At 40.9% G+C, this 22,482-nt stretch overlaps 1 protein-coding gene across 1 annotated transcript in view; it reads right to left on the reverse strand.

The window, feature by feature from the left end:
• The window catches only part of myo5c (myosin VC), an 85,924-nt gene that overhangs the window by 19,427 nt on the left and 44,015 nt on the right, over window positions 1-22,482 (reverse strand). The window contains exons 17-24 of the mRNA XM_043677061.1: window positions 21,859-22,024; window positions 18,787-18,933; window positions 17,044-17,208; window positions 16,810-16,903; window positions 12,272-12,335; window positions 9,459-9,639; window positions 4,623-4,716; window positions 832-895 (exon numbers count right to left, since the gene is read on the reverse strand). Coding sequence (XP_043532996.1) covers window positions 832-895; window positions 4,623-4,716; window positions 9,459-9,639; window positions 12,272-12,335; window positions 16,810-16,903; window positions 17,044-17,208; window positions 18,787-18,933; window positions 21,859-22,024 — 975 coding nt within the window. The remainder of the gene's footprint in view (window positions 1-831; window positions 896-4,622; window positions 4,717-9,458; window positions 9,640-12,271; window positions 12,336-16,809; window positions 16,904-17,043; window positions 17,209-18,786; window positions 18,934-21,858; window positions 22,025-22,482) is intronic.

A 22,482-nucleotide genomic window follows, 5' to 3' on the forward strand; every position in this document is an offset into this window, starting at 1 on the left:
ACCCTCCTTATCTAGTTTTTGAAGGTTTCCCATTTTCCAGCGAGAGCTTTACCTGCTAACATCTGCCCCCAATCAACTTCTGAAAATTCTTTCCTAATACGATCAAAATTAGCCTTCCCCCATTTAACACTTCAACTTTTAGATCCAGTCTCTCCTTTTCCAATCGTTATTTTAAAATTAATAGAAATATGGTCGCTGACCCCAAAGTGCTCCCCCACTGACACCTCAGTCAACTGTCCTGCCTTATTTCCCGAGAGTAGATCAGGTTTTGCATCTTCTCTAGTAGGTACATCCACATCCTGAATCAGAACATTTTTTGTACATGTTTAAATTCCTCTCCGTCCAAGCCTTTAACACCAAGGCAGTCCCAGTCTAATGTTTCCCAGCATGCACTACAGTATAGCACACTGCAACACAGTAAGAGAGAATTTGACTGGTTTGCTAATTTTATGTACACTCAAAGACATGTTACTATCTGAAACAGACATTAGCAAGTTCTATTTTGTAAACATGTGGATGCTTTGTAATAGGATGGTTTAATAAATTGTCGGTAAGCTATTTTGTTTTGCTTGCAGTGGATATTATGGAGAACAGTAACAGATGGCAGACTCTCACAGTCAAAATCCCGCAATTCCAACTGAAGTACTGTTCTGCCACTGAAGAGACTTGGGAAAAAGCCAAGTTTTGTTCCAATATATTAGAAGTGCAATATTATTCAGGAAAATTGTTTAGTTCAAACCATAACTGACTCATTCTATTCCCAAACCTTCACAGTACTTTATGTAATAATTACTTGGTGATAATGCCAAATTTAAACAAAAATATTCTTACCTCTTTCGTAGCTCCTCACCCTCTAAACCTCCAAGGAGCTGTTTTGTAATTTCTTCAACTTTTTCTGTCAGTTGGAAGATGTTTGTACAATTTTAGTTATTGATCGCAACTGCTTATAGTAGCACATGCTACATGATGTTAGAATGTGTATGCATTCCCAAAACTGCTAAAGCATTATAGTCACGACATATTTGCCTACATTTTATGCATTAAGATAATAATCATACAAAATTCCGATTTTCCTGCAATTTCATACTTGTGTTTGACAGCATCTATTCTGAAAGGTAAAATCTAGGAGCTAAGCAACTTGTATTTAGCTGAGGGAAAGTTAGGAGAACTCCTTACCAATTCCTTCCCATCAATAGTAGATATTTTTATTCAATATGTTCAGAAATGTTAAATGATACTTTCAAGAATGGTGGGACTTTAACCCAGACCTTCTAGCCTGGAGGCAGGGATACTACCACAGCCGAGTTCATAGAGCATTAGTGCAGACATCTGCTGCAGTTCAAATCTTCCATACAGCTGGAAATCCTAGTGGCTGGTTGCTAAGACATATTTACTTTGCAGTTGTCATAGCTACACAAGATTGGCATTATAGCATACTGCAGCATGAATGCTCCATTACCCCAACTCAATATAGATCAGAATCAACTTAGAATCAAAAACATCTAACACTTAGTATTGATTCATTGTCATGTGCACAAAGTTACAGTATCACTATACTCTGTGACCAGCTGTTGGACTGCTGGGGAAAATGTTAACAGAATTATGTTACTAAGCAATGCCAGGTTGCTCAATGTTGGTTGAAAGTGCACTTTAAGGAGCAATGTAACAAACATTCGTAAGCGAGTGGTTTGTTTAAGCACCACTTCTACTTGCTTTTAAATTAATAAGCTCCTCTACGCAGAGTTAGCAATTTCCACCCTCAAATTTCATCAGGAATTTGAAAGTAGCCTTATCAGTCAACTGGCCTTTACAGTGCCCACCCAATTTTTGTTTCCAGTGGTCAATCAGATATGGCACAGAATCAGTGGCAATCTAATACTGCTAACTTTACAAAATGAGAACTCTCTCCTTAAGTCTTCCGTATGCATTTTAAGTAGCAAGAGGACAACATCAGTAAAACACTGGCAAATTCTTCCTAATGATTCAAATGGACCAATCAACTGAAACAATGAGTTGGTACAGTATGTATATCCCATCGACCCTTACAAGGCCTTTTTTATTCTTTCATGGCGCTTTGCTGATTGCACCAGCATTCATCATCCACCCCTAGTTGCCCTTGAGAAGATGAGGGCAAGCCACAAGTAGTAGGTACACCCTAAAGGTTGTTAGGGAGGGAGTTACAGGATTTTGACCCAGCGACACTGACAGAATAGCAATATATTTCCAAGTCAGGATGGTGAGTGGCTTGGAGGGGAACCTATAGGAAGCAGTGTTCCCATGTATCTGCTGCCCTCGACCTTCTAGATGAAAGTGGCTGTGGGTCTGGAAGGTGTTGGCTCAGGATTTTTTGAGAATTTCGGCAGATAGTACACACTGCTGCTACTGAGAGTCGGTCATAGAGATAGTGGAAGTGCCACCAAAACAAACAGGGTGCTTTGTTCTGGATGGTATCAAGCTTCTTGGGTCTTGTTAGAGCTGCACTCATCCAGGCAAAATGCTTCTAAGGTTCTGAAGCAAACTTAAAAGCTGGTTATTTTCATCAAATATAATTTCAGACCAGACATTTATCTACATATTGAACAATTTTAAAAAACCCTTCATGGGATGTGGGCATTAATGAGTAGGCTAGGATTTATTGCCAAACCTAAATGCCCTTACGAAAAGGGGTGAGCTGCCTGGTGTGTAAGAGACACATACAGTGCGTTAGAGTTGGAGTTCCAGGATTTTGACCCAGTGACAGTGAAGGAATGGCAATGTGGTTCCAACTCAAGATGACGTATGGTTTGGAGTGGAACATGTAGCTGGTGATGGTCCCAAGCATATTCCGCTCTTAGCCTTTGAGGTGGCAGACATCGCTGTTTTGGAAGATACATCATGCATATGTGTATTTTAAAAAATATTGAACTAAACATCTAGATGTCAGCAACCCAAAATTATCCCCATTGCTTCTGCAAGATTTGTTTTGAATTTATCAATGCACATTGTCTGTCTCCAATGGTTGTGAAGCTCTGAAGTTAAATTGGCTTTTATTTTGACTCTAAAACAGAAACCATTTGCATTTTGAGAAGTACACTTAAAACTAAAATCATTGAAATGGTGCAGAAAAGCTGAAGAACAACAGGATTCATTTTCCACATAGGATTACACAGGATGTACGACATAAAAACTGACCATTCAGTCCAACCAGTTTATGTTCCCGTTTATGCTCCAGTCAAGCCTCCTCCCATGTTTTTCATCAAAATCTTTCATCATGACCATCTATTCCCTTCTCCCTCTTCAATGTATCTATACTATTCACTTCACCTTCTCCCTATGACGAGTGTTACACTCTCACTAATCCTTGGCTGAGGAACTCTATTTTGAATTTCCTGTCTTGAAGTCCTCTGCCAGGGCTGTTTTCCCTGGAGGGTTGAAGGGCTGAGGGATGACCTTATACAGGTTTATAAAATCATGAGAGGCATGGATAGGGTTATATAGACAAGGTCTTTTACTTGGATCAGGCGAGTCCAGAACTAGAAAGCATAGGTTTAGGGTGGTGGAGTCCAAAGCTAAAGGGCTTGGGTTTAAAGTAAGAGAGGAAAGATTTAAAAGGGACCGAAGGGGCAACGTTTTCACACAGAGGGTGGTACGTGTATGGAATGAGCTGCCACAGGAAGTGGTGGAGGCTGGTACAACTACAATATTTAAAATGCATCTGGTTGGGTATGTGAATAGGAATGGTTTAGAGAGATATGGGCCAAGTGCTTGCAAGTTGGGATATCTGGTCAGCATGGACAAGTTGGACTGAAGGGTCTGTTTCCATGCTGTACGTCTCTAAGTCTCTATGACTGCATTAGGGAACTCATCCATCTTGAGCTTTCAAGAGAAAGGAGACACAGCCTATCAATTCTCTCCGAGAATGAATACCTACACTTTCCAGGTACAATTCCTGTAAATCTTCTCTGTACTATCCCCAGTTCTTTTATGTCTTTCCTTTTATAATAATACAACCAGAACTAAACACAGTTATAATGTTTTGAAGTTGAGGTGTATTGTTGGAGTGTTGAAGCCTAAACATTACTTGACATCATATTGTTGTTGCAGTTAGTGGGAAAACTTGATGCTGACGCCAAGTTACAAAACTTGAGAGGTTCCCTCAACTGGTATTAGGACAAATTTACCCCAATTAGTACAGTTTCACCAAAACAAAATTAAAATGCTCTCTCTTCTAGAAAGGCAGTTAATCTCCAAAATTGTTGAATGACAGAAAATACAGGGCATTTCATTAAGTTGAGATGAAATTTCCTCCAAATGAATCCCCTCATTAGCTGAGCCTTATAGAACTGAAAAATCATAAAATTCAAAGTTCTGTCAACACTACATTTACTGATTTCATGTGAATTTACGGAGTCACCTTGCCCTAATACCCAGAGAATAATATGAACTGAGAATAAAGAGCCAAAAGCCAAAGGTCACGGGGGAGAAACAACAAGGAATACAATTTAAAAGTTTTTCATTTTCTGAAGGTCTGTTCATTTTGCTCATAAATGTAGTTTTAAATACAATCAAACCAGTGCCTACAAGTTACAATCTCCTCCCCAGCATGTATGAGCTTAAATACACGAGGACCCTGGCAGTTTTACCTCTCATTTCTTTTCTTTGCTTTTGCAGGCACATATCCAAATCTTGGTTCTTCATTTCAAGAGTTGCAATGTCTCCTTTAAGTTTTGGAATTACCTGTGAAAAGTTGTGTGACCTATTATACACAGGTTATAGTAATTCAAACAGTAAATCCTTGTCATATGCAGATTGCTAATTCGGCAAAGATTACTGATATCATCATAAATCAAAGTGTACAACTGGCAATTTGGATTCTCTTGGTGCAGTGGTAGTGTCCCTATCTCTAAGCCAGAAGGCCAGGATTCAATTTCCATTGTTCCAGAGGGGTGTCATAACATCTTGGAGCATTGGTGGATTTGAAATATTTAAATAAAGTATTTGCATAGTTTAAAATACCTACAATGTTTTAAGTTGCAAATTATGGTAATGTCAAACAAAATTGAAAAAAAACTTGTACAATCAAAAATGTACAGCGAAAAGAAGTTCAACAGGCCAATTATAATTATCAGGCTACCTTGCTTTTGTAAGAAATGACATTGTCATTCCAAGATTGATGGCTACTGAGCGTGACACTTGACATATAGCTCATATCTCTAAAGGCTTGCATGCAATCACTTTCAAAGGCTTCACTACAGAAGTGATGATCTGCACAAGGTGATTTCCTTTGAATTATTTCCGAAGAAGTCCAGACGGGAAGGAGACGGTCACCAAACTTGAATGGTGTATCGATCCTCATTGGGCAAGGAAAGAAGTATGATCGTTTGGAGACACTGATTTGAGCAGAATCAAAGCCCAGCAGGAGCTGCTGGGACACCATCATTGGCGTGATGTTAGAGCTGAAGGAGGGAAATGATTCATCTATTAGGATTGCAGTGTCTGCCTTCAGTATGTTCTCCTGGTGCTGCTAGTGTGAGGCTTGCAGTGTGAAGTCCCATCACCCTTCCTGACATCTTTAATCATTCACTTCTACAATGTCTCATTCTTAATTGCAAGGTGACATTGGAAAGTAGATTATTGATTAGCGAGAAATGATCATTTAAATCTGCATTTCTAATGAAAGGACTTTCAGACACAGAAGATCTAGCTGCCAGCCAGCGAACGATATGATTGTTTTCCAGAATGTTGTGAAACTTCAGCCACTACAACATAACTTTGAAATAACTCCACAGAGGCTGGTATTCCAACACCAAGTCGCCCTTTATTTACATATGGAGAGTCCTTGATGCTGATCCAGCTCCCTCAGAGCCAGCTGAGTGAACAGAACCTTTGACACTCCTGTCCTATTCTGTCAGCCAGGGCTCCCTGATTGGACCAGATTAACACCCCCAATCAGGGAACTCAATCTATGAGGTTTACCTAGCTTGACATTGTTGCAATCACTACATTCCTCTCCCTCTGAGTTGAAGGCCATAGGCCAGTTCTTTTATTTGCAGCTCCTCCTGGAATATTTTTAGCACTGAGTCAGGTTCCTCCAGCTCTGACTCTGAGATAGACCTTGTGTAACGCACAATAGCTCACCTCTTGCACCCCTGAAGCATCTCTGAAGAATTTCATTCTCATCTTCAGGCGAGAAAGGCATCAAGGTGGTGACATCCACCATGTCCATGTCAGATTCTGAGACATTTTCAGTGCCTGATGGAAGAGGAGAACCCCAGCAGTTCTGGAACAGTCAGAACAGTTGTCGAGGAGCTGCGCACATTTTTCTCCTGCGCCGTTTGTGAGTTTGCAGCTTTCACACGGTCCACACGTTTGTTCAGGACCATTGCACCTACCCAAACTTTATACATCACTGGCCCTGACCTCACAACCACCATGCCTCTTACCCATGCAGCACCATTCCCATGGTTCCTACACCAAGCTTCATCCCCTGAAATAAACAGTCTCTCTCGGCTAGCAGAATCTTGTGTCCAGCATTGACATGCCTGATGCTGTTTCCCCCTCCACCTCCAGATCTGGGAAGATCAGATTTAACCTGGTGCGTGGTCTTCTCCCCATTAGCACCTGCTGGAGCTAGCTCTGTAGTTGCATGAGGACTGGTCTTATAATCAAACTGGAACTGGGACAGTTTGATATCTAGTGAAGCTGTAGGCTGTTTCTTTAAGCCTGCCTTCAAAATTTGGACTGCTCTTTCTGTCAGACTATTGGATAATGGATGGTATTAAGCAGTCCTAAAATGGTGAATACCATTTGACTTTAGGAAATACTTAAATTCCCTGCTGGTAAACAATGGCCCATCATTTGTGGCCAACTCCTGGGAGTCTGTGTACTGCAAAAGATGCTTGCAGTCTTTTTATTGCTGGCCCAGTGTTTAACGAATGAACTCTATGCATATCCAGCCACTTTGAGTGGGCATCCGCAATGACTAAGAATATTGAGCCTATGAGGGGGCCGGAATAGTCAACATATAACTTAGTCTAGGGTTTACCACAAATCTGGGGAAGCTGTTGGTGGTAATTTTTGTCTTGTTGGCATTCTGGGCATTGCCCCACCAATGCAGCAATGTCTGCATCCCCGAGTGAATTTCTTTGTTAAAATTGTACCTCAACGTTGTAGTAACTATAACAAAGGACCTCAGAATATTGGGGCTGTTAATCTGGTTTAATCAGGGAGCCCTGGCTGACAGATAAGAACAGGAGTGTCAGAGGTTCTGCTCACTCTGAGAGCTGGGTCTGAGGGAGCTGGATCAATGTCAAGTAAATAACGGGTGACTTGCTAATGGGATACCGACCTCTGAAGTTATTTTAGTGGCTCCTGAAGAAACTTTCTTTCCACAATTGTCTTTGAGTTGGGGTAAACATTTCTGGCATCATGCAGTTACTTGGGAATCAGCGGGTACTAAAATATCACATGCTTTACATCTCTTGGCAGGTGGGAAATTACAAATCAAACACAAGGACAGTATGAAAAAACAACCAATGAGAAAATCAAGACTTATGGAAACAAACAATCCTGAATGACCAGTCAGAAAATAAATCAAAGAAAGCAAGTGAAGTCAATTCTGTTTGCCATAATATTAAGGAGTAGTTTGTTGAAGCTCTTCTGTCCTCTCAGTCTACGTGGACTTCAGAATATTTTTAACAAGTGACATTAAAACACTTTTTTAAAAAAAAAACAAGTTTTTTCACCAGTAGGGATTGGTGTTTCAGGATAGGAAAATAGTTCAGAAGGTGGAAACTGTTTGTAGATTTACAACAAAAGCTTCATGAATCTCAAAGCTGTATGATTCAACAAATGGATATCTGTGTATGAAACACAAATTGGTGACCATCAGCAAGGAATCCAATGCACTGACATTTCACATTCACATGGGCACACGGCAGATTGATCCCTAAATCATCACTGTGGCTGAGGTTCACCAGGTCAGCAGAAACCACCAGTTAATTTTGAGGCACTGCTAAATATAGCATTGCCACCTACAATACCTGTTCCCCAGCTCCATTACACCCTAGACCATTTTCCCACAGAATGGGGCTGCGTTGTGGGTAGAGCCAGCCCCTAAGTTGGTAGGATGCTAGCTTATGGGCACCTAAAGCCAAACAAACATTGGAGACTGGCTGGGACTTTCCAGTCAGCTCTCAGGTTCCTCTCTGCATTGGAAGTGGCTACCCCTCTGGAGATCCTCAGCATCACGGATAGCAGTCTTCATCCAATTTGGTTGGCTCTGCATGGTAACGAGGAATGGCTGAAGACACTAGAAACTGCAAATGCTCCTGGTCCTCACAACATTCCAGTATTGTATTGGCAGTGAACATTTAACAACCAGAGGGCCAGCACCTTAGCTGCCTTGTTTGTGCTACTTGTTACAAAATCAAAAGAGTTACATGTTCACTTTAAGGTGTAAGTGTTTTCTGAATTATTAAAGTAAATTTAAAGTGCAGCCACAGCTGCTAGAACAGAACAGCTAAGAGGTGGGCTGTTCCAAAATAGGTACATGTAACAATTGGCTGTTAAATGGATACTTGAGTTTTGGTTGCTGTTTTGACAACAATTCAAATTTAACCAACTAACTTAAATTATGCCTAAGGATACTGAAACCCAATTGAGTTTGAATTTGCTAACATCAGACCAATGAGAGGGAACAACGTTGAGGGTATAAAAACGTAGGCATTTTAAAAATTGGCCAGAGCAATTGCCGTAGAGCTGGAGAGCTAACTGCTGTAGAGCTGGAGAGCTAACTGCCGTAGAGCTGGAGAGCTAATTGCCGTAGAGCTGGAGAGCTAACTGCCCATCTAGCATCTTGTTCTCAAAGAAATAAGAAGGCACTCTCTCTAACAAAAGATACCTTTTCCTGTACAAGCAGTAAAAAGAAAGATGACAACCCAGGTTTATCAGCAGATGGAAGATCGAAGAGAGTGGAGAAGGCAGAGACTGTGTGGACTTGAGATTAAGTTAATGTAATATTTAATGAGTGTGTTATTGGAACAGCATGTTAATAGGGAAAGAGTGTTCAGTTTGTTAATATTTTCATTTAGTGTTCACTCTAAGGAAACTAAATTGTTATATTTCTATAAACAGTGGAAATTAGGAATTGTTTGTCACTCACATTTTAACAGATTATGAGGCGAGGTGAGCATTTCTGGGTGTTTGGTTTTAATTAACAAGGGGTTTAACCTCTGCATCATAATATACTGAAAAGCAGAACACGAAGACCAGGCACAGGCACAGATTCAGCTGACCAGCTCTACCACTCCCTGAATACAGCATTGAAGGACACCATCATCCCACTGATTGGTACGAGTGTGTGTGCCCGGTCCCAAGTCCCTGTCGATCATTCTATCCCAAATCTATCCCGTTATATAACTGATATTTAATTAAAACTAATTAAAACTATTATAAACCAAGAGTTTTCTCGTGCTTACTAGTGCTTCATCAGCCAGTTGGGCCAAATCCTTACGCAGACCGTCATTTATCAGGTACTCCTCTTGAATCTGCTCCTGTAACTGGATTCTTTCCTCTTGTAGATGTTTTATTTCATCAATCAGTGCTTTGATTTGCTTTTCATAATTCTCTTTCTGAGTCTGAAAATTATTTTCCAATGTTCTGGAAAGGACGAGAGCAAGAAAATCGTTGATTGGTATCAAAACCGTATTGACGGTGAAGGAAGGTAGACTTGCATTTACGGAGCATTTTGCACGTCCACCAGACATTTCAGAGTGCTCCATCACCAATGACTTACAACTGAAATGTTTACTAATGAAGAAAAAGTGGCCACCAATTTGCATGCAGCAAATCCCACAAACTACAATGTGATGCTAAGCAGACAATATCTGCTTTTCATGATGTTGATTGAGGGATACATTGTTGGCCAGGACATCAGGGGGATAGCTTAGTTGGCTGGATGGCAGGTTTGCAACTTAGAGTGATGCCAACAGTGTGGGTTCAATTCCCACCTGGCTTGAGGTTACAGTGGAAGTTAACCTTTTCCCTTACAAAGGGGTGGCATGGTGACTCAGTGGTTAGAACTGCTGCCTCAGAGCATAAGGGACCTGGACTCGATTCCAGCCTCAGGCCACTGTCTGTGTGGACTTGATGGGCTTAATGGCCTCTTTCCTCAATGTAGTGATTCTATGATCGGGGTAATGCTCCTGCCCTTCCTCAAAATTGTACCATAAATTCTTTTGCATCCAGCTAAAATCTAACCTAAAAAGACAGTACATCCAGCACTCCCTACAGTATGGCAGCATCTGCCTGGAATATTGTGATCAAGCACAAAAATGAAACTTCATCCTGGAACTGTTTGTTTCCAAGCCGCTATACAAATGAAGGTTGCTGTCTTTGTGGTTTTATAGGCACCGTAAAGCTTTTCAAGAGCACTGTCTTCTAAATGGCTGCTTGGCTTCTCAAATGTGAAGATAAAATGGAGGATAAAGAAAATTCACAGTTTAGATTCCCTACAGTATGGAAACAGGCCCTTCAGCCTAACAAGTCCACACTGACTCTCCGAAGAGTAACCCACCCAGACCCATTCCCCTACATTCACCCCTGACTAACGCACCTAACACTATGGGCAATTTAGCATGGCCAATTCACCTAACCTGCATATCTTTGGATTGTGGGAGGAAACCAGACCACCCAGAGGAAACCCACGCAGACACGGGGAGAATGTACAAACTCCATCAACAGACCCCGTGGTGGGACTTGAACCCGGGTCCCTGGCGCTGTGAGGCAGCAGTGCTAACCACAGTGCCACCATGCTGCCCATGAAAGCATATTCAGTCATTTACTTACCAGGAATTGTAACACCTGCTATAGCTTAAACATTCACCGTGACGAAAATTTAATTTGGGAGCCCAGGTGATTTGTAGAAGTTGGTTGTTCCTGACATCTAACCAGATCCAAGACATTATAAAATTCTTAATAGTCCTTTAGGACATTCACAGCTCAGGTTTTCTAAGGAGGTCTGCTCAGCACTCAAACGTTATGAGAATCAGGAATAAAATTGGCTGGCAGCTTCTTTCACAAACAATGCAGCAATTTGTTAAAATATGTACAAATATATATGCCTGTATGTCTTTTTAAAATTCAGACTTGGGAAATGATCTTCACCTGCCATGGTGTCATTTATTGGCTGTCCTTAGTTGCCCAGGACAGGTGCTGGTGAATTATCTACGATTGTGTGGTTTGCCAGGCCATTTCAGAGACCAGATAAACCTCAAGCTCATTGTTTTTGGTCTGGAGGCACATGTAGGCCAGACCAGCTAAGGATGGTAGATTCTCTCACTTGAAGGGCATTGGTGAACGAGACAGGCTTTATTTTCAAGATCATTGTTAATTAGTTGAAGTTAAATTCTCCTGGATGGGTTGAGGAATTGGAACGCATGTGTCTGCAGCATTAATCCAGACTGCTACATGACTAATCCAGTAATTTCAACATAATCTTTCCATCTCCTACACACAGTCATAGAGTCATATAGCACAGAAACAGGTCCTTTGGTTCAACTAGTCCATGCCGAACATAATCCCAAACTAAACTCGTCCACCTGCCTGCTCCTGGCCCATATCCCTCCAAACCTTTCCCATACACGTATCTATCCAAATGTCTTTTAAATGTTGTAATTATGCCCACATCCACCACTTCCTCAGGAAATTCATTCCATACTCGAATTACCCTCTGTGTAAAAACATTGCCTCTATGTCTTTTTAAAATCTCTCTCCTCTCACCTTAAATACAGGCCCCTAGTTTTGAAATTCCCCATCTTAGGGAAAAGACAACTACCGTCAACTCTATCTATACCTCTCATTATTTTATAAACTTCTATCAGGTCACCTCTCAACCTACACTCCAGTGAAAAAAGTCCCAGCCTTTCTTTATAACTCAAACCTTCCATACCTGGCACCATCCTGATAAATCTCTTCTGAACCCCCTCCAGCTTGATAATATTCTTCCTATAACTGTGCGACCAGAACTGGACACAGTGTTCCAGAAGAGGCCGCTGTGGTTAAATTCCACTTAGTCATATTCAGTTCAGGAGTGTGAGAACTGCCAATAGTTTGTTGAAATTGGTAAATATCAAAAATGGAAAAGTGCACTATAATTTTACATGCTTAAACCAAAGTTATGGAGCCCTTGTTCAGCTTATCTTTTCCACGCTTAATCTATTTAATGCAGACATTTTTTTTGGAAAAGAAGAGTAAACCTCCGAAACAAGATAAGATACATGTGGTTTCTCACCTCCTCCGCTGTTCTTCCCTTTCTAAATCACCGAGATGCTGGCATGTTATTTCATTCATTTTTTCTGTGAACAAACAAAATTAAGTAAGCAGTTATGTTACAGGACATATCCAACAAGACTCTAGACTTCTGCAAACATTGCTGTCTTCTTACAGTTCGAATCTTCTGGTTTTATAATTCAGTTTCAGCAGCTTTGAGGCTCAGCACAGACTAGTGAAAGAATCACCTCCGTTTCCTTTGTTATTTAATACCTACACCAAAAATATTGTGTTGATCTGGCCGAGTTCTGTCCCTTGAATGTGAACATTGTGGGTTCAAGTGCCATTAAGGGGTTTGGTTTCATACTCGAGGGGTTTGTCGTATCAGAGCTCCACTCCTTCCATTATGGTAAAATGTAAGCAGCGAGTTTGTGCAGATGGAAAGATTAAAATAAAAGGAGCAAGAAATGGCCAGAGAACTTATTAATAGATAACGGCACGGTGGCACAGTGGTTAGCACTGCTGCCTCGCAGTGCTAGAGACTCGTGTTCAATTCCTGCCTCAGGCGACCGACTGTGTGGAGTTTACACATTCTCCCCGTGTCTGCGTGGGTTTCCTCCGGGTGCTCCAGTTTCCTCCCACAGTCCAAAAATGTGCAGGTTAGGTGAATTAGCCATGCTGAATTGCCCATAGTGTTAGGTGTAGGGGAATGTGTCTGGGTGGGTTGCGCTTCGGCGGGTCGGTGTGGACTTGTTGGGCCAAAGGGCCTGTTTCCACACTGTAAGTAATCTAATCTAATCTAATCATAACACCATTTTTGAATCCAATATGACTCCGCTGGTCTTTCCACCGATACTGCCAGATCTGCTGAGTTTCTCCAGAACTTTTTATTTCAGATTTCTAGCCACAGCAGTATTTTCCTTTTATTAAATTCTCTCTAATCTGCCTATCAACTGCAAAGGTAGCACACATGACATGCAAGTCACCCCTTGTTTAAGACACTGAACCAGCCTGGCTCTGCATAAAATCACGAACAGGTACTGTGCAATGAAATAACAAAGAAAATAGTCAAATAACAAAGAAAGATTTCGAGGGATTGATTCTTGCTAGTAGTATAATAAAAGCAAAACAAACACTTACTCAACACACCAGCAATGCACTAAGTAATTTTATTCCATCAACCTATTCCCACCTCGACAACAACTCTCCTCTCTGACTTCTCCATCCTGGCCTTTGGTTACCCCAAGACTTTGCTATTCCAACCCTCTCCTGACCAGCTTCCCATCTTTCACCATTCATAAACACTACTTCATCCAAAATTCTGCTGCCAGTACCTCACTATTTTTTGTGCTTTACAATCTATACTGGTTCCCTGTCTGATGGCACTGCCAGCATAAAACTCTCACAACTATTGTTTAATTCCTGTATGGCCTCCCTCCTCATCTCTCTAACATTCCAAATCTTGGAGATATTTGCACTTCTCCAGTTCTGACCTCTTTTGCACATCTGATTGTATTTGCTCCACTCTAATGGCTACTCCTTCTACTAAGCTCCAGAATACTCTCCCTAAATGTTCTGCGTCTTTTCCCTCCTTTATGGTGCTCCTTAAAACCAATTACTTTGAACAAACTTATGGTCACCTCTCCTAATATGTGGCACGTATGATGACAAGTCTTTGCTTGATAACACATCTGCACAGTTTCTTGCAAATTTACATTTGGGAAAAATTCAAGTTGTTGTTTCATAACATCTTAATTTTCAGTGTGGTTCTTCCGATTAAGTGAGAGATGATTAAGTTCAGGAACACAAAATAGATTACTAATTTCAGAAACATGGTCAGCAAGGTTGAAAAATATGATGATGTTTGTGAGTGACAGATGAATGCAATGATTCACAAATGCCAAATGATCCTTTCCTAAACCAATTTCCTTACATTGTCTTAGAGTCATAAAGATGCACGGAAACAAACCCTTCGGTCTAACCCGTCCATGCTGACCAGATATCCCAACCCAATCTAGTCCCACCTGCCAGCACCTGGCCCATATCCCTCCAAACCCTTCCTATTCATACACCCATCCAGATGCAATTGTACCAGCCTCCACCACTTCCTCTGGCATTCATTCCACATATGCACCACCCTCTGTGTGAAAAAGTTGCCCCTCAGGTCTCTTTTATATCTTTCCCCTCCCATCCTAAACCTGTGCCCTCTACTTCTCGACTCCCTCACCCCTTGTCTATTTACCCTATCCATGCCCCTCATGATTTTATAAACCTCTAGAAGGTCGCCCCTCTGCCTCCGACGCTCCAGGGAAAACAGCCCCAGCCTATTCAATCTCTCCCTATAGCTCAAATCCTCCATCCAACCCTGGCAACATCCTTGTAAATCTTTTCTGAACCCTTTCAAGTTTCACAACGTCCTTCCAGAATTCTTCCATCTTCTATGTTTTAGCATTAAGAACCTTAGTCTTTCACTAATATCCACGCAAACACATTAGTCAGTGAGAGTATTCCACATCTGGTAATATCCCTGAAAGATAGTACACTGATATGGAAATACTTCCAGAGGTGCAGCATTACCATTATTGCATTACTATGACATTGTTTGAATGTTTAAAAATGTAAATCAGCGCAGCTCAATAAGACAAGAGGTGAGAAGTAATTCTTTCCCCTATCAAATGCATCATAAATGCACAAAGCAGAACTAAGTAGTTGATGCCAATTAATTGTCTTCTTTAAATAAGATATTTACAAATGAAATTGGAAATTATAAGGATTCATATAAAACAAGATAACCAAATACTTTGGAGTACTGTGTCCAGTTCTGGTCACTCTGTTAAAGGAAGGTTATTATTAAGCTGGAGACGGTTCAGAAGAGTTTTATCCAGAAGTTATCTGGAAAGGAAAATGAGAGTTAAAAAGGAGAGGCTGGATAGGCTTGGACCTTTTTCCACTGGAGTGTGGGAGATTGAGGGGTGACCTTATCGAGGTTTATAAAATCATGAGGGGTTTGGATAAGGTGAATGGCAGGTATCTTTTCCCTAAGCTAAGGGATTTTAACACTAGGGGGGCATGTTTTTAAGGTGAGAAGAGAAAGATTTAAAGAAGACATGAGGGTCAATATTTTTACACAGAGAATGATTCTCAGAAGGAATGAGCTCCCAGAGAAAGTGGTGGATGTGGTTACAGTTACAATGTTTCAAAAGCATTTAAGTAAGTAGATGAATAAGAAATGATTGGAAGGATATGGGCCATGCACAGGCAGGAAGGGTTTGTTTCTATGCTGTATAATTCTGAGATAAATGCGAGGTGCTGAATTTTGGAAAAGCCAATCAGGGCAGGAAATATACATTTAATGGTAAGGTCCCAGGGAGTATTGCTGAACAAAGAGACCTTTAAGAGCAGGTTCATAGCTCCTTGAAAGTAGAGTTGCAGGAAGATAGGATAGTGAAGACAATGTTTGGTATGATTTCCTTTATTGGTCAGAGCATTAAGTCGAGGAGTTGGGAGGTCATGTTGCTGCTGTACAGGACATTGGTTAGACCACTTTTGGAATATTGTGTACAATTCTGGTCTCCTTCCTATCGGAAGGATGTTGTGAAACTTGAAAGAGTTCAGAAAAAATTTACAAAGATATTGGCAGGGTTGAAGGATTTGAGCTATAGGGAGAGGTTGAACAGGCTGGGGCTGTTTTTCTTGGAGTGTCAGGTGACCTTATACAGGTTTAGAAAATCATCAGGGGCATGGATAGGATAAATAGACAATGTCTTTTCCCTGGGGTGGAGGGATCCAGGACTAGAGGGCATAGGTTTCAGGTGAGAGGGGAAAGATATAAAAGAGACCTAAGGGGCCACTGTTTCACGCAGAGGGTGGTGTGTGTGTGGAATCAGCTGCCAGAGGAAGTGGTGGAGGCTGGTACAATTGCAATATTTAAAAGGCATCTGGATGAGGATATGAATAAGAAGGGATATGGGCCGGGTGCTGGCAAATGGGACTTGATTAGGATATCTGGTCTGTTTCAAAGTTGTACTTCTCTATGACTCTGTTGGAATAACTGGTGAAAATGTGGGGCTGAATATATATTGAAGATTCTTTCTATGCTACCTTTGAGGATTTTGGGTTAATCAGATAAAGGAAGCCCTCAGGAGTTATGCAAAAGGTAGCAGTAACAACCCACAATTAGGTGGATTGCATAAGTAGTCATTGTTGATAATACAATAATGACAATGGCCATTCAAGCCATCGTGTGTGACAGTAAAAACGATCAATCCCACTCTTCTGTGGGTTGTCCATGGCTCTGCAAATGTCTCCCATTGACTATTTATTGAATGCTCTGTTGCAGGTTATTAAATCTGTTTCCATCCCCATTTCAGGCAATGTATTCCAGATCATAAATAGCTCACTGAATAAATAAAGGATATTGTCATTTTACTTCTGACCGTTTTGCCAGTTTACTCCATTTATGTCTTCTTAATATTCTTAAACAACAATTAACAAATTGTAATAGTAAAAGCGTAAATGATAATACCTCAAAAATACATTTTCTAAAAGTAGCAGACACACCTTTCAATGCTTGGGTCTGTTCCTGATGTTGCTTCTCCAGTTTCTGGTTTTGTGCTTGTAGTGATAATGTTTGCTTTCTAAACTCTGACAGCGTCTGCATGAATTGCAAATTGGAGAAATGAGTAAAGTAGGCTTGCAAACATTTTTGTAGAACATCTGAAAGGTCCAATTCCTGCTTCCCCTCCAAAATGATATGAGTGTAGATTGACTTGGAGGTCCTATAAACAGAAATACCTGCTCAGTCTGGCCCTTGGATTTCTTTACTTGTTCCTCAATGAACTGCTTTTGTGTCACTGCTTTCTGCAGCTCCTCCTCAAGTTTTTGATATTTGTTGAGATCAGCTGAGTGAATTGTAGACAGATGTGTCAAACGTTCCAACAACCCCTTGTTCTCTTTGCTCTGATAAAGGAAGACAAACCCAGATTAGATACAATTAAAACTGGACATCTGTCTCTCTCTGTTCTACATATTTTTTGAAAGTTTAAAAATCATCCAATATATTCAGTGCACCATTTTGGACAAGAATGAAATCAAAATAGTTTGAGAAATATCTTGTGGAGCTGAAGGGGGTTTTGGCTGATAGTCAAGAGTCAGGGAGGCAATGGGCCAATTAGACCTTTGCCTTTCCTCAGGGTCAAAGACACAAAAGGTTAAAGTCCAACCCACTGACAGCTGCCAGTCAGCAGAGACCAGCAGCTCTACCAATGAGCGCTCCACTGCAATGACAGTGGTTACTGTGGGTACAACACTCGGTTGTAAGGCACTCAATTGGCAGCAAGGCAAGATCAGAGTGGTGCTGGAAAAGCACAGCAGGTCAGGCAGCATCCGAGGAGCAGGAAAATCGACGTTTCGGCCTTCATTCCTAATGAAGGGCATTTGCCCAAAACATCGATTTTCCTGCTCCTCTGATGCTGCCTGACCCGCTGCGCTTTTCCAGCACTACTCTGATCTAAACTCTGGTTTCCAGCATCTGTAGTCCTCACTTTTGCCTAGCAAGGCAAGATGCCCATCCATAGGCCATTCCACAATGGGCAGGGGTGGAGGAGGGGAAAAAAGGAGCAGCATATCGACCCACCATCTCCCGCTTCACTAAATGATCTCGCCCACACCAACCTCAGCTCTGGGTCATTCCAAGATTCCACCCATTATATTTAAATTGTTTCCAAAATAATACAGCTAAAGTTGACTTGCTAATCAGTGAAAAGGTCTGTCCGCAACACTGTGCCTATTTTATGGACTTGCTAACCAGAAGGTAAAATTAGTTGACATCAGTACCTCTTTGCATTTCTTAAAGATTTGTGAATCTATCATTCAAATCAATTTCCACTTCTACCGCATTTAGACACTTAGTTTTTAGACACTTAGTTTTTAGACACTTAGTTTACCAAAGTGCACCACCTCAACCTTGAATATCATTTATCAGTTACACATCCACTCTGCCATCTTGTTACTGTTTGCTAGAAACTCATCAGTCTTCCACATTACTGAGTTATACCCCTTAGTAAGTCTTTTATTTTAGCATGTCATTATATTTTGCAGATCATCGCAGAAGAAGAATAAAGTTTGCCTTTCGCTATAAGGTTACAGAAGATCATGATTAATTGCTAATGAGTTGCCTACAACATGCCATTTCTGCAAGCATTGCCAAAATAAATTTCAATACTTGTAACTCCGTGCACACTGCAAATGTTTGAGGATGCCAGTGGACTTAAGCTTATGTACATCGGTTGTTAAAATTTGCTTAGTTGAGCTAAGTTTTCTGAACATAACTAAACATGAAAGACAAGCACTGGATTGTAATTTATATTCTTTCTTCATTTATTTAGAAGAATTTTCAAAAGTGTTGTGAGAATTTGCCAAAGTGATAGTAGGCTAAACATGTAATTAACATCTGAGATTTTATGCATTTAAATTTTAAATATATTCTAAAAACGTGCAGCAATTTTCAGACAGGTGATTGCCAGATAAATGACCCACCTGCTCATCCAGTTTCTTGTGGAGTTGTTTAACACGAAATGAGAGCTGGATGTTCAAAACAAAACGCCGTATACTTTGATATCTGCGTCTTACCAACCAAGCGCGGACGTGCTTTTGAATTACTAAGGCTTTCTGATCTTGCAGCATCTACAAGAAATATTGAATCAATTAAAAGGTAGGTGTCTCTCAGATTTAAGATTCTGTCTTCCTGTATCCAAAGTGATAAAACATTCAATTGGTTACTTGGGGTAAATAATTAACTAAACAGCACTCATATATCATTGATATTTATGAATACTGTTTCAAAAACATAACTTGCTGTAATTGCCCATGTCTCAGTCAGAAAGTAGCTCATCTCTGAAGCATTTTAGATTGTCCCAGTACATTGTATAAATGCAAGCTCTGCCTTCGCATTAGCTTTTAGTGTGAATACAATTCAGATAGAAATAGATGTAGAACCTTTCTCAATCCATTGTACTTCATTTGCAAACCAGAAACCCTTTTGATGTGTTCCCTATTTGAATCAACCTAAAATTTACCTGCACAACTAACACAGCTTGGTTGAACTAATCTTCTAAATTTAGATTTTTGTAAACTATTTACCATCACTTGTGCTTTCAAAACATTGCAGTCATTTATTTACAGGGCTAAAATAATTCAAGTCTCTTCAGTGTTTCAACAATTCTGTGATTGCTGTTTTCTCTAGAACTTGAGCAGCATTCCTCTGGGATTGCACATATTATTAAAAGTTAAAAATCACAACACCATGATCTTGTGCTATAAATTTTATGTCTTATGATCCTGCCCCACTAGTTACCTGATGAAGGAGCAGCGCTCCGAAAGCTCGTACTTCTAAATAAACCTGTTGGACATAACCTGGTGTTGTGTGATTTTTAACGTTGTACACCACAATCCAACACCAGCACCTCCTCATTGTATTATTAAAGGCATTCTTTGAGCACAACATTATAAAGATTAAGCATGTTTTTCTATGACTTGTCCTCTCACATTTTGACTATAGTTCCATGTCCTATTGATTTTGTTAATTGCTGGATGTCTTCAGCAATGAGTCTATCAACACCCTATTAACCACAGCCTCCACCATTCATCATCAATGGAGTACATCAGGTGCTCAACTTATCTTCCAAATGCAGAGTGTTCCACCGGTCTAGAGTAGGCTTCATCTGCTCTCTTTATGCCCAAGAACATTGGAAGTTTAACATCCTTAGTTAGAAACAGAGGATCTGGAGGAGGTGTACGCCATTTAGCCCTTCAAACCTGCTCCGTCATTCAGTACGATTGTGGCTGAGTTGAACCAACTTAGTACCCATTTCCCACTTTCCCCCCACACCCTTCCATCCCTTTAGCCCGAAGAGCAATACTAACATCTTTTTGAAAACATTCAATGTTTTGGCCTCAACTTTCTGTGACAGAGACTCCTTGAGGCTTACCACTCCCTCGGTGAAGACATGTCCCCTTGTCTCAATCCGAAATGGCCCACCCCAGTACCATAGACTGCAACCCGTGGTTCTGGACTGCAGAATCATCAGGAAAATCCTTCCTGCTTTGACCCTATTTATTCCTGTTAGAATTTCATAGGATGAGAAGTGTACCCTCAGGCCAATTCAGGGGAAAAAAAAATAACCCACTGCTGATTGTTCCCCATGTTCCTCAAGAGTCTAACCCCCTGGTGACCATGGTGGGGTTATTCAGAGGCGGACAGAGAACATCCTGCCCTTCCTTTCCAATGCACGCTGCTTATTCGGCTTTCACAAATGATACTGACTATCCATGGTTACCTGTGTCTGTGTCTATCTTGTCACCCTTTTTGGACACAGGCATCATTTCACCCTGTTTACAATCTAGCAGATTTAATGGAATTTGCTGACATATCCCAGAATTGTTCTTGTCCCTGACTGTTAAAACACATTTATGCTGAAGGCATCAAGTCCACTTGGGTTATCACTATTTGGGGAGGGCTTGCTTGTCCAGTGGATACTAGAGGAAGTATTCATTTAATATACTGATTGTCTATTGCTTCTCCTTGGTTTTCTTCCCCCATTAGCATCTTGGACAGTGATCTTCTTTGCTAATTGTTTGTGTATTTTTACATACTGAAAGAATACTGGGGAGACAATGGCCTGTTGGTATTATCAAGATTAGAGTGGTGCTGGAAAAGCACAGGTCAGGCAGCATCAGAGAAGCAGGAAAAATTGACATTCTGGGCAAAAGCCCTTCAACAGGAAGCCCTGCTCCTCAGATGCTGCCTGACCTGCTGTGCTTTTCCAGCACCGCTCTAATCTTGACTCTGATCTCCAGCAGGGGGAAAGTGAGGACTGCAGATGCTGGAGATCAGAGCTGAAAAATGTGTTGCTGGAAAAGCGCAGCAGGTCAGGCAGCATCCAAGGAGCAGGAGAATCGACGTTTCGGGCATGAAGAAGGGCTTATGCCCGAAACGTCGATTCTCCTGCTCCTTGGATGCTGCCTGACCTGCTGCGCTTTTCCAGCAACACATTTTTCAGCTTTGATCTCCTGCATGGGCAGTACCCACTTCTGCCTAGTTGATTTATCACTCGACTGTTAATCCAGAGACCCAGAGGTAATGTCTTGGGGATCTGGGTTCAAATCCTGCCACAGCAGATGGTGGAATTTGAATTCAGTAAATATCTGGGAATTAAGAGTCTAATGATGACCGTGAATCCATTGCCGATTGTCAGGAAAAACTAATGTCCTTTTGGGAAGGAAACTGCCATCCTTACCTGGTCTGGCCTACATGTGACTCCAGACCCACAGCAATGTGACTGACTCTTAACTGCCCTCTGAGCAATTAGGGATGGGCAGTAAATACTGACCTAGCTAGAGACGCACTCATCCCATAAATGAATAAATGAATTCTCCACTTCTGTACTTAGTGTCTGCAGTTACAGATTTTCCAATTTTTTGTTAGTTTGTTCATCTATAATTGAGTTAAAATGTGTTTAGTCTTTGAGACAGTGATAATGCTGCCATATTCTCTTAATCTGCAGTTGACATATCCATAGTCTGCACCTTTTTTGTGGATTTACAGCTTACCTTTTTATATTGCCTTCTTGCTAACCAGCCTCGGGTGAAAGACTGAATTCTGATGATAGCCTTGAGAATGAGGTGGTAATGATGAGACACTGAAAATCGCCGCCAGTGTTTTTGGATTATAACTGCAGCCCAGGATTGTTTTAAAATAGCTGCATTCAATACACGTCTTAAAATAAAATCATATATGCATCAATAGTCATTTGGTAGTGCATAACTTAAATATTGCTGAAAAAAAAGGCACATTCTTTAGTTATTAACCATCAAACATCATTAATTGGTGCATTCTCCATGGCAACACGTCTACCAATCAGAGTCAAGTTGCCAACCAACCCTTTCATTTAGAATAAATGCTTGATTGCCCTTTGAATTATCTTGACAAATGCATGACAAAATGTGTCCTTTTCTTGTTATACATTCAAATTAATTACACATTCAACATTTGTAATTATTTTGCAGAGCATGTAACATGTGTAATGCATTTTATTTATAAGATAATGGAGGGATATGGGCCAGGAGCAGGCAGGTGGCACTAGTTGAGTTTGGCATTATGTTTGGCATGGACCGCTTGGACCGAAGGATCTGTTTCTATGCTGTATGACTCTGACTCTATAAAATCCAATGCAA

This window comes from Chiloscyllium plagiosum, chromosome 36 (assembly GCF_004010195.1).
Source record: "Chiloscyllium plagiosum isolate BGI_BamShark_2017 chromosome 36, ASM401019v2, whole genome shotgun sequence".
Classification (NCBI taxonomy): Eukaryota; Metazoa; Chordata; class Chondrichthyes; order Orectolobiformes; family Hemiscylliidae; genus Chiloscyllium; species Chiloscyllium plagiosum.